Source organism: Melanostigma gelatinosum (assembly GCF_949748355.1).
Source record: "Melanostigma gelatinosum genome assembly, chromosome: 8".
Classification (NCBI taxonomy): Eukaryota; Metazoa; Chordata; class Actinopteri; order Perciformes; family Zoarcidae; genus Melanostigma; species Melanostigma gelatinosum.
In genome coordinates this window covers 13,652,319-13,665,102 of record NC_136641.1, presented here as the reverse complement: position 1 = coordinate 13,665,102, position 12,784 = coordinate 13,652,319, and the positions used below count along the sequence as shown (strand labels likewise).

General features: G+C 43.0%; 2 protein-coding genes across 2 annotated transcripts; one reads left to right on the top strand and one right to left on the bottom strand.

Moving 5' to 3' along the window:
- Window positions 1–323: 323 nt before the first annotated feature.
- Window positions 324–6,003, top strand: slc2a5 (solute carrier family 2 member 5; the record flags this gene model as incomplete). The annotated part of the gene is made up of 11 exons (XM_079273293.1): window positions 324–368; window positions 501–599; window positions 703–863; window positions 949–1,073; window positions 1,157–1,309; window positions 1,390–1,703; window positions 1,792–1,902; window positions 1,989–2,090; window positions 3,481–3,556; window positions 3,768–3,895; window positions 5,779–6,003. The coding sequence occupies 11 exons, from the start codon at window positions 324–326 to the stop codon at window positions 6,001–6,003; spliced, it is 1,539 nt and encodes a 512-aa protein (XP_079129419.1).
- Window positions 6,004–6,225: 222 nt separating this feature from the next.
- Window positions 6,226–12,083, bottom strand: ca6 (carbonic anhydrase VI). Its single transcript, XM_079274256.1, has 10 exons — window positions 11,467–12,083; window positions 10,769–10,948; window positions 9,999–10,147; window positions 9,443–9,538; window positions 8,015–8,081; window positions 7,783–7,940; window positions 7,488–7,614; window positions 7,287–7,370; window positions 7,172–7,204; window positions 6,226–7,065 (listed from the first exon to the last, which is right to left on the bottom strand). Exons 1-10 carry the CDS (start codon window positions 11,555–11,557, stop codon window positions 6,431–6,433), a joined length of 1,620 nt encoding a protein of 539 aa, XP_079130382.1. The 5' UTR covers window positions 11,558–12,083; the 3' UTR covers window positions 6,226–6,430.
- Between the last annotated feature and the right edge of the window lie 701 nt (window positions 12,084–12,784).

Here is a 12,784-nt window from a genome sequence, read left to right as displayed (position 1 = left end):
AATCCAGCCTGCAGGTCGGCATGTCTTTATCATTTTGATGATAACATAACTCCATATCGACAGCTGGATGCCATCAATTTACGGTAACCAATTTAGTTGAGGGTGCAGTGCAATAAAAGCATCAGATACTAGCATTCGGCCCAGGGCAGGATGAAATACAAAACTTCCTGAACCTGAGGGCACAGTCTGCAACGTGAAAACGATAACTGTAGCCAAGCCGTAAACAGCTGCTACGCTGTCTGATCTGGTGTCCAAAGGGCAGACGGCATGCAGTGGTGCCGTAACAACAAAGTGTGCTCTTATTATTGAGGCCAAACACAACCATGGCGGAGAATGAGGAGTCGGGAAAGCCTGTGGAGAGGAGAGGGGTGAGTGACACACAGGTGTGAATACCAGTACCTTCACATCGCCGTTTGTTTTGTCTGAAAATGTGACGTGATGGATGATGTTTGTGTTGTAAAAAGAGGCTTCACATAGTGCGCTGATGTCCCCCCCAACAGAGATTAACTGTGGTGCTGGTGTTGGCAACGCTCATATCTGCATTTGGTTCATCGTTCCAGTATGGTTATAATGTGGCCGTCATCAACTCTCCGTCACCGGTAACCCAAGCAAAGAAACACAAGCTTTACTGCGACATGCTATAGAGGCCAGTGTCACTCACATGTTGATGTGCTTCTATCAGTATTGTCCTGCTCTCTTCAGTTCATGCAGCAGTTCTATAACGCCACCTACCTGGAGCGTTACGGCAGGCCGATGGAGGAGAACCTCCTAACTCTGCTGTGGTCTCTCTCTGTGTCCATGTACCCGCTAGGAGGCTTCTTTGGCTCCCTGATGGTGGCCCCTCTGGTCAACAAACTAGGGAGGTAACATGTCACGTGTATCATGCACTATAAGAGGTGTATACTTGGTTGGTCTGACATGACTTTAACTGCATCAACCCTACGACAGGAAGGGCACCCTCCTCTTCAACAACATCTTCTCCATCGCCCCTGCTGTGATGATGGGAGTCAGTGAGATTGCCAATTCCTATGAGATCATCATTGTGGCTAGGTTTATAGTGGGCATCTGTGCAGGTCAGATATGATGTACCGTTCAAGCGATCGGGATTCATACGTATACGAGTCATTCTCATGTATCTTAACTTCCCTGTCTGCAGGTCTCTCATCAAACGTGGTTCCCATGTATCTGGGAGAACTCGCTCCCAAAAACCTGAGGGGAGCCCTTGGCATCATCCCACAGCTCTTCATCACCATTGGCATCCTCAGTGCACAAGTGCTGGGCATCAGACACATACTGGGCAACAGCACAGGTACATGATTGGCCTTCATTCATCACAGTCCTTGACAGCTGATTTGGGGGGGGACTCAGGACTGTGCCCTCTGTCTCCAGGTTGGACCCTCATGCTGGGTATAACCGGCATCCCTGCCCTGATAGAGCTCCTGCTGCTGCCCTTCTTCCCAGAGAGCCCCAGGTACATGCTCATCCAGAGAGGAGACGAGAAGACGGCAAAGAAGGCGCTACAGCGTCTGCGTGGCAGCGAAGACGTGGATGCAGAGCTTTCCGAGATGCGTCTGGAGGACCAGTCGGAGAAGGCCGAGGGACACCTGTCGGTGCTCAGCCTGCTGTCCCAGCGCTCCCTCCGCTGGCAGCTGGTCTCCATCATCGTCATGAACATGGGCCAGCAGCTGTCGGGGGTCAACGCGGTGAGCCTGGCCTCCTTCTTGTGTTTTAACTCTGTTCTCCAACTCTTGGCTATATATTTAGTCATGACGCGTCTCTCTCCCTCGTCAGATCTACTACTATGCAGATAGCATATATGCCACTGCAGGAGTCAAGCAGAATGATATCCAGTACGTCACCGTGGGAACGGGTACAGTGAATGTCTTCATGACCATAGCTGCTGTAGGTACCCTGTCGATATCAACAGTCTGTTGTTTGATAATGTCAGTAGGAGACGATAGCTCTGAACAGGGAGTTTGTTTCACCAGGTCTTCATTGTGGAGGCCGCGGGACGACGGCTGCTGCTCCTCTGTGGGTTTGGGATCTGCTGTGTAGCCTGTGTGCTGCTCACTGTCGCACTCACCTTCCAGGTACCGTGTGAAAGCTTTAGTGCGTCTCAAACATGTTACTCTGCTGTCCTCTAGTGGTTCAGCATGTTAAAGAAATCTGCTGTTTTATGTTAAGAGTGTCTCAACCTGAAGGTCAGGAGATTTGTTATGGAGACGGATTCATGGAAGGTTTTTAAGACAGCTGACACAGTCGTTGTTGCTGTGGCTCACATTGTATTTGAAACAACGACAATGAGATGAAAGTGCAGACATCTTACTACAAAGCAAGAACTCTGTGTGTGTGTGTGTGTGTGTGTGTGTGTGTGTGTGTGTGTGTGTGTGTGTGTGTGTGTGTGTGTGTGTGTGTATGTGTGTAAGTCCTTTGCATATCTGAAGAAGAACCATTTATCCAATCTATTTCACTTTTGCCGTTTGTGTTGTTGTGGACCCAAAGGAGTGCCGTGTTGAATGAGGTGCAATTTGGACACGTTATACGTTGAATCTTAATAAAGGTTGAATTGAAAAACGGGGGCGGGGCTTCAGGGCTCAGCCAAAGTCGAGCATGTCATTTGCAGCAGTCATTTCACTTTTGCTGCTGGATGAACTAATGTTACAACCGAAATCTTCTTCAATTCCCTGGAGAAAACGACTGCACGCAGCACTACCGGGGACGTGGCAATCGGCCCGCTCAGAACGGGGACTGCACGGTTACCCTTAACTCAAGTAGGAATTAGAAAAATCTAAATCAATTGAAGTGCTGTAGATATCAACACACAGTTATCTTAGGTTAGAATAAAGGAGAAACAGCTAGCCTCGTGCTGTACAAAGGTTATGCAATTGGCTCAGCAATTAATGTAACATCTCTTTTGTTTAATACGTACTACAAATAGAATAGAAATGTGTGTGTGGAGATCTGGTGATGGTGAAGGAAAACCTGGGAGGTACACAAAACAGCAGTGACAAACCAGCGCTTTAAAGCTGAAAGTAAGCACTTTAACCTTGTGGTCCGGTGTGCTGCTTTACGAAGCCAAAACAACCAGAAATGCGTCACTGTACTACAATTTTCTTTGGATGGTAATTTTAAAATATTATACATTTAGTGGTTGGTCTGAAAAATAAATGTGATGACTTGACATCTGTGTTTGCTGGGGTCATGAGAACTTTGAGACTTAAAAACAGAGTCGCCCACCACTAAAGTATGAGAAAACACTGGCCATTAGACAACCACAAAACCAGGGCTGCCCCCCTGTAAGCCTGTAATCTCACCTGGATCCAACATCTTCAGACAGACAGCACTTTCAACACCACAGGGAGTTTCAATCTTCCCACACAGTGCAGCCATTACAGAGATTTTCTTTACGTGTTTGTTACCGTTTGAAAGCATCAGCATGTCAGGTTAATGATAACAGCAGCTGTTGTTTTATGTTGACAGGAGAGCGTGACGTGGATGCCCTACATCAGCATCACCTGTGTCATCATCTACGTCATAGGACACGCCATCGGACCCAGTGAGTCTGACCCCGCTGGTGGTTATTTACACCCACACTGATTACAACAGGGTGCTCCATTAGCTGAAGTGTTGTTTGGATCTGCCCAGACATGTTATGATGTTGTCAACCTGCACTCGGGTGTCTGAGACATGAGCATCCTCACTGTGACCCTGAAGAGTAATGCTGTGTCTCGAGTGTTTTGGTTGTTCACCACATCTGTGCTCCACAGGTCCTATTCCTTATGTGGTGACCACCGAGATGTTCAGGCAGTCGGCCAGGCCCGCTGCCTTCATGGTCGCAGGCTCCGTCCACTGGCTCTCCAACTTCACTGTTGGCCTCGTCTTCCCCTTCCTAGAGGTCAGTTACACAATTTCTAAGATCTCTTACATTGGGGGAATGAAAGATTATTATTTTGAAATGTAATTAGCTACAGATGTTTTTTAAGTGTAAACAGCGAGGCAATTCAAGTCACATCCTGACATGATCCTTTCTACTCTATTTTGAGTTACTTCTGCATGGACTGTATGTCTGTCTTATGATTTTCAGACTTTTAATTTAACCCAATAAAAGAGAAAACAAGACCTCCAGTGTTGTAATGGGCAGAGAATAGGACATAGAGAGAAGTATAGTTTCGGATTAAGATTACACCTCTTTTCAAAAGAAGCACTGATGCCATTTACTGTATTTGCCCTCGAAAAGGCTACATCACGGTTTTCTTTTCTGTTTTGTAAAATTGTCAGTAGTAATCTTTAACAAAACAATTCGCTTATTCTACCTTAACTTTAAAAAAAAAACCTATTCATAAACTATTAAAAACTAATGCATGACATGAATATTTTGATAAATTCCTTTTCGTATTTTTGTCATACACATATATCCATTCATATGCGTTGGGTAATTTGTACGAGGATGTTGTCTTCAGTCAAGTTTCTATTTGATCATGTGACAAAACGATACCATATATGGTAGCTAGTCCAGGCACAGAATCTGTCAAGCCTAACAAGCTGAGCTCATCTGCAAGCCGAGCGATCAGTCATGCCTTTCAAACAGTAGAAGAGGCAGTAAGTACTAGGACCTGCCTAACAGTGTGAGCTTGGGCCCGTCGTAACTACCTTACACCACTGGGCACACTGCTCTCGGCCACAGAATAGCCGAACTAATAACCATGAATTGTCATTTTTACATTTAAGTATTAAACAAAAGAGATATTACATGTTTATTGTTGAGTTTTATGGTGCAAATTGGCCAATTGTGTTCCCTTTGTACAAGGCCAGGCTAGCTGTATCCTCTGTGTCTATGCTAAGCTAAGCTGATTGTGTGCTGGCTGTTCCCTAATATTTAATGGACATTGTCATATTGTCTAACCATTCCTTGAAAATGGTAATAGAAATGACTGAATAGGCAATGCAATAGAAGTCATTTTATCAACAAAAGAAGTTTAATAATAATAATAATAATAATGTATTTTATTTGTAACGCACTTTTCATTTTTTTTTTTTAAATCTACATAGTAAAAAAAAGTACATAGTAAAACATGGTAAAAAGCATAGTTAAAACATAAAAAAACTATAATAAAATAAAAACCAGTGAATGAACGGAAACACAAAAGAAATAACTGACAGTGACTTAGGTCAGAAAGGCTTTCCTGAATAAAAAGGTTTTTAGGCCAGTCTTAAAAGAGACCAGTGTCTGTGTTTAAGTGGGAGGGAGAGGAGCCGACAACCAATCCAAGTCTCATATCCAAACTAGAAATGCTTTTCATCACGAAAACCGAATCATACTTCATTCAAAATGCATCTCAACAAACAATAGGATTTTTACAATCCGTATTTGGATGTATGATTTTGTGACATCACAGCTTGTTGACAGGCCAGTCATGGTCCAATACTCATGTGTGATGTTCTTTTTGCAGAAGTAGCATTCATCCCTGTTTATTAGGAGCACTCTCATCAGCGTGTCTTTTCCAATGAACTGAGTGTCGAAATCTTAGGGATAAACACAACCGTTTTGCGGCATGTTTACTTCATATCAAGACTTCATCTTCAAACCACACCACAAACAAGGAAGGAATTTGTTTGAGTAACAGAAACCAAAAAAACAGCATTCCAACAAAAGTAGCGTGCAAATCACACTCCCCCTCACCTGTTTATGTCCAACCAACTGTTTCTGGCAACAATATTTACACCATTGCATCTTGAGGACAAACTGATCACATTTCCTCTCCCTCCTTCTCCCCCCAGAGAGGTCTGGGCTCCTACAGCTTTATCATTTTTTCTTTCGTCTGTCTGGTCACGCTGATCTACATCTGGCTGGTGGTCCCTGAGACCAAGAACAAAACCTTCCTGGAGATATGCCAGATGTTCGCCAAGAGAAACAAAGTAGAGATCAAACTGGGTGATGTGGATCTGCCACTAAAAGAGAGCAAAGAAAGCCTGGAGGATGCAGTGAGGGTCACGGCCTTCTGAAGAATAATGAGAGCATTCAGAGGGGAGGAAGTCTTCACTCTGGGGAGGATTGTAATGGACTGGAAATGTCAAAATTCAGCCTCTATTTTCTATTTCACAAGGAATCTTTACATAATCGCTTTGTGTATTGTTCTTCTGTGTGGCTATACGATCTTAAATATTGTGAAACTTGATGTGTGTACTGGCTGAATGGGTCCTTGCGTCATTAAACAAACCGACAAGTCACTTGTAAGCCTTTATTGATGCTTCAAAAATATGAATACAATACATGGCTGAAGCTATAAGATACAGTTTGCATTCAATATTTTACAGGTGCATGAAAGACATTTTTATCCTTCATCAAACACATTTTAAATCCCCCACCATCAGCAGTGATATGTTGGTTTATTCCAGCATTCTAAAGCTCATGGGAACAGAAGCAGTCTATTCAGGAGCATCTGTACTGGCTGTCCAGCTGCACCCCACCGAACAGACTGAGTTTGGTTGTTCCCCAGCTAAACACATTTCCCACCACGGTCTTGTTCCTCTCGCATGACATCTGGTCGCGGATATCTGCTGTGGACAGCACGTAGTCCCACACGTTGACATCAGTCATCTTACCCACAAAGGCATCTGCGTTGGAGATGCCCAGTAATCCATCCTGATCTTTGCCCACGATGAACACACCGCCAGGGCTGATTGTGTAACCGCTTTTCAGATACCGCTGCTCCCCCACCATGCCATTGATCCACAGCGCCGCGCCGCCGGTGTGGGACGACCAGGTGACGCAGTAGTTGGCCCAGTCTTGGGACTTGACGTTGTGCGGCAGGTTGACGAACTCGTTGCCAATCCAGAGGCCCACCTCTCTCGAATCCCTGTCCTCACCCACGGAGATCATCAGCTCGTTGTCGTTGCCGTTACTGGCGTAGGAGATGACGGTGTGGATCCCCGCGTGCTGAGGCAGGATATGCATGCAGACAGTGAAGGAGTCCAGCTCCATGGGATGGCTGAGCCGGGCCAGAGCATAACTTCCAGAGTTGTTCTCCAGGAAGTCGAGCACCAGAGGATACAGAGCACGAGGTTCTGATGAACACAGAAAAAAATAGAATCAGACATCGACCTTTAATTAATCATCCACAGTCACAAATCACAGTTGGATATCAAATGCAAATTAAACCGAGGGACTCACCATATTTGGTAGGCCTTGAGTTACGAAGTCCACCTTAAGGGCATAAGTAAGAAAGAGAGTAAGTATCGGCACTTTCATTTACATCCAGACATCTTTATCAGTTTTTACGACTCACCTGAATGTATATGCTTTCCAAGAGACGTTATCAGACCCTCGATCTTAAAGAGCCGGGATTCAATCTCATCTTGCCGACAAAATGCTGAAAAGAAAGAGGTGAGTAAAAAATGAGGAGGATCTGACTCAGGGCTTAGTCTTGCCCAAGTCAATTCTGAGGAATACACCCTATTGTGTCATCACACAACAGCAAGCTACATACTTCCTTTCCCGAGTCTAGGCAGGAAAGAAGACTCCACCACACGGCTGTTGAGAGGCTGAGCAATGCGGTAGTCGTTCCACAGGGTCTTGTTGTCGATGTCCATCAGAGTACTCTCCAGTTTCCTGATCTGAACACAACAGAGAAGAAGAGAAAGCTTTCGCATTGCACCACATCATGTTCAAAATAAGAAACATTGCCTTCAAATGGCGAAAGTCCAGTTCCATATAAGACAAAATAGTTTGTCAGCTGAAATAATACAAACATCATTTTTTTCAAAATGTCCTGTGTGCTGTACCTGGTTATGTGAGAGAGTGATGGGAGTATCAAACACAGTCCAGAGGATGCTCTCAAAGCAGGGCGGCGTGGTGAGGGAGCCCTGGTATCTGAAGAAATGGTTGATGTTCTCGGGGAGCATGGAGCGCACATCAATGCTCGATATGTTCATGGACTGACCTGACAGGATCACATTAAAATCACATTAAACCTCAAGCACTGAGGTCGGTGAGTTCATGTGTGCGGCAACTCACCTGCATATTTTATTTTGGCCAGATTGGAGATGAAATCACTGTAGTAGGTGTTCTCAAAATGCCCGTCCTGAAAATAAACCAAAGCTGAAGCTTAAATGTTCAGTTAAAACAGAAAACACAGATGTAGTCATAGATTTAGTCAAATGATCTAAAATACTTACATTTTGCCCATAAAATGTTCATAATAATCCCTCATTGCAGAAAGGTCAAAGTTGAACCAGTATGTCGGTCTGTAAACTGTGGTGGATGTTTATAATGTGCGCCTCGTTAATAATGCATTACATCCCATCTCATCATCTGACCGCTGCTGCTTCGTTGTCCCATTGGACTTCTTTTGAGTCATGTTCTTATTTGTAATTAACTGGAATCCTCCTTCAAACTTCAAATGTCAGTGAATCTGAATCATTTGTTGCCAAATGAGTTTGTCCAAATAGCACTAAGTCTCAGCCACTCTGTGCTGCTATCACGGGGGATGCCAGCGGCGGTGTTGCTGCAGCGACGACCTCTCGCAGCTGAAAGGCCGCCGACTGTCGGAGACCCAGAGCATTCCTCTGGAAACAAGCTCATGCCGACATGTTGAAACTCATTCAACATGTCGGCATGTAAATTAACACTGAATAGAGCCTTCAACCCAACAGGATGACTGAAGCAACGTGTCATACACTTCAAAGGGCATAATCATTTTTCACAAAAAAATACTTTTTTTGTAAGCTTCCTAACTGAAGATCATTTATCAGAAGTAGTCATTTTATGTGGCCCGCGAATCCGGCAGCACAAAAAAAAAAAAAAAAAACTTTTTTTTTTTCTTTTTTTTTAAGTTAGACTTGATAATAAAAATATCCCCATAGTCGAAATTATGAGATAGAAAGTCATAACTATGATAGAAAGACATAATGATGAGATACTTAAACACAGAAGCAGCTCTTTGGCTGGTTACTGTACATTTGAAATGGAAATGTATTGTGAGTACATTGAAGACTTCAAACGTGGCTTTAAAAACACATGAAGTACTTCATGTGGGATTGTGCAAACGCACCCTTGAAAGGATTTTAAGCATTGAACAAAGTTATTGTAATAACTTGTGTTTGATATTTGTCTTTGATATTTTCTTCAATAGTTTGATCTTTGATAGAGTAATGTGGGTTTCTTAACCCTCAATTAAAAGGATTTAAGTTATAATAACAGAAATGTGCTTAAATATATGTTTACATTTATATAACTACATGTACAATATTTTTACACTTAAATAAACAATAATCAAATGCAGAGACAGTTATTTACCAATATGTTAGGAGTAGTTACATTTACACAGTCTTACATTTACAACCGGCCCTTTGAGGCCGACCGTGATGCTGATGTGGCCCGGAGTGAAAATGAGTTTGAGACCCCCGTGATAGAGGAAAGGGAACAAAAGTATTTGTGGCTTACGTCATAGAAAAAGGCGAGTACTGCCAGCCCGTCGGGCTTATCTTTGGCTTCGGTAATGCTCTTGTACTTGTCAGAATTGTAGTGGACAACATGGAGCTGAAAGACAAGGTGGAAATGGAGAACAGTTTAGGTGCCAAATATGACCAATGACCTGCTTTGCAAATGGGAAAATCTCTACTCGTGTTGTAACTTTAGATTTATAAAAAACAAGCAAATGAAGGAAGCAGCAAAGAGATTGATTATATACAGAATAATATTAAGAAGTTATCTGTCAATTTAATTAGCTTAGTCACAGAATTACATCCTTAGATGATCTGTTATGATAATAAATTGTTCTACAGACTGTGGTTAACTGAGGCAGTGTCATCATTTCTGTATAAAATGCAGTTTCCATGCTTGGGTCTGTGTATAAACAGTTTGATAAACTGAAGCTGTTTGTTGATTAAAGGTTTGTCATCGCTGTAGTGGTGCACCAGCGTGTGTAGCATAGTTAGTTTCTGCCCTGTTTTTGTCTATCAAGTCAAACTTTCATTTTTTAACTTTTTTTTAAGCCAACCTCTGCCATGTAACGGATGCCGTCAATGGTGTGCTCTGCTCCGCTGGCCTCTAGGTCCCAGCCGCCCCAGTGCAGGTGCATCTGGACAGCTGTGTATTTTTCTGGGAGGCCCTTAGTGATCGCCATAGTGGGAGGCAGGTCAATTTGAACTGATGGAGACATAAAGACATTCAGATTATGTCGGTTCTTTAATCAAAAACAAAAAAAGAGGCAGCTTACAATTCACGAATACTGTACATAACTGCTATGGTGTTTCACATTTTTAAATGTATTTCCTTCCTTCCGGTCATTGGTTTGTTTGAGTTCTGTAATGCACCACAGTGAACAGTGAAAAGTCGGCTTCAATTTTCTTCAAACTTGTTTTTCTTCATAATAAAAGTTAATTCTGTGAAGTAATTCCGTGAAGACTTTTCAGATCAAATTAACACCATGCAGCAATATTGGTCTGCACGAGGAAAAATGTGCAGACTTTAGGTTCACTGTAATGGATCACACAATTTGAGAAAGATTTGACAATGTGCCAATTCAGTTTTACAAGAAATTGATCAAAATATAATTTCTTGACATTAAGCAGAAACAGTGGTCTGGTCCTCTAACAGTGAAGTAAAGACATATACAAGTCTCACCAAGAGGCGTCATATCTTTCTACAATATTTGTCAAAAGGATAAAACACAACAAGGCTCAAGAGCTTATTTCCATTGTGGTCCTTTGGTTCGTGTTAGTTGTAGCTATAATATTGAGGTTGGGTCATCTATACATTTTCTCTTACCGGAGTGCCCGTTATTGGACATGAGAAAATTCCCTGTCTGAGCATCGTATCCGTTGAGCTCCAGCTGCAGCATGTCTGGGTTGTGTTTCACGCTGCGCTGCTGGATGTCTATTGGGGACTGCTTCTTTCCGCCACATGAAGGGTACTTGGTTGGCCAGTGCATCTGGTCCAAGGCTCCCTCTGTGTGAAGAAAACCCATCCCCGAAAAAATATGATCACATCATTCAAATCACCCAGGGGTAGATGAATTTAGGGTGAGAGCTGCCAAACTATATTTCCCCTTGTTAGTGAGTGTCAAACCTGTTCCCATGTTGTTGCTCGCACAGGACTTGTTCAACTGGATATTTTGTGTAGTTCCCAGTTTTCACTCCCCAATTATTCAGTAGCCTACTGCCACGCTGTATACACCTAATCATTTGCCTTTATGTAACCTGACAGTGGTTAAAAGGTATTTGGCCAATTCGGCACGCGTCACCCAGAAAACATAGTGGCCAAGTTCCTCGAGTGAATGTTGAATAGAAATAACTTACCAAAATAGATACTCACAGGACAGGTTGTCACGCACCTTTTATATGCATCAAACACCTTTGAATCTAACATAACTCTGCTACTGTTTGTGTTTAGGTGCAACAAATACAATAAAAAAATAAAAAAATGAAATTCCAACATTTTCATATAAAAAAAAAAGAAAAGCTTACCTGTGTATGTCCAGTGTATTCCGTCATGAGGAATCCCAGCACTGATGGCACAGACCAAAACAGCAGATACAAACACAGAGAAGAACTCCATCGCTGCGCCTCTGATCCTTCACACAGGACTCTGACAGCTCACAGACGGTTTCTCTTTAGATAATGCGGGAGGAGGGAGGTGTTGAAATCTCTGCTGAGAGAACGCCCAGAGCCCTGCCCAGCAGCCCAAAAGGGACAGGAAAGGACTGTCTCATCTGTAGTACGTTGATAATAGAGGCCTGAGTTGAAATGTTATTTCTCAGTGTGAAACAACAACGCTTATTCTACTCGTATCACAGAGTTGAACTGCAGGTATTAACGTTAATACCCCCAAATAAATCAGGACATTGTGACATGTATGTCACAATGTCCTATTACTTGCTACCATGTTCATGCACACAAGTTGCAACATGTCCAATACCTCCACCTTACATGCCAGAGCTGTTCTCTGAGGTGTGCAGTTTGCCATAGTCATACAAACAAGAGAAACTGAAAGCTGTTTGTTTTGTCTTCAGAGGTGTAATCTCGATACCAGTCTTGTTTCTGTCCGTTAAACATAAGGCTTCAGCCAGCAGCCGGTTAGCTTAGTTAGTTGAGCCGAGGAGAGTGCTCGTAAATGTGGTGATACAAATCTCCCCTGAGTAGTGAGGACAGGGCCTGAGTGTGAGTGTTTTTGTCTGTGTGTGTGCAAAGAACTGATTGAGTAACAAATGATCAAAGCACTCATCTTGATTTAAGACCCTCATTGTTCCTCTCGCATCCCTCCTCTCTGGACTGGAGTTATGGCCTCTTGGCGACCTGCATTTGATTGATGCCAGTTGTTTTCCTGTTTGTCTATCAACACATACAGGCTGATTAAAAAACTATTTTAAACAAGATGGATGAAACAGAAGACAGGAGAGCGCTTTTTCCTCACACAACGTCTGAGATCATTAAGAAGCCACAGGTTTGATGCCCCTCGGCGCTCAACTTGCATAAACCAGCACTTAGGAATGAACTGAAGCTGTCCTCTTGCTCAGTAAATCACGAGGTTTATCTTTGCCTTGAGGACAATAACAGCTTTTAAAGTCTTGGTGGCTTAAATGGTACGATGGTGCTGGCTAAGAGAAAGCGTATGTAATTTAAAGCCCACATGTGGTGAGCTTGACATATATCATTCTGCTGCAGGTAGTATGTACAGTGTCCCGTCCTGGTCTTGGTGAAAAAAGGGGACAAAACCATTTAAGGAACAAACAAAACAATAGAAAGATAATAAAACTAGATTTATCGTTGTATTGCTCAAGTACGG

Excerpts from the sequence above, each read along its gene's own strand:
- ca6 (XM_079274256.1), bottom strand. The coding sequence starts at position 11,557 with ATGGAGTTCTTCTCTGTGTTTGTATCTGCTGTTTTGGTCTGTGCCATC. Across the intron at positions 10,949-11,466 it reads AATACACTGGACATACACAG|AGGGAGCCTTGGACCAGATG; the intron begins GTAAGCTTTTCT and ends TTCTTCACACAG. Across the intron at positions 7,615-7,782 it reads TCACTCTCTCACATAACCAG|ATCAGGAAACTGGAGAGTAC; the intron begins GTACAGCACACA and ends TGTTGTGTTCAG.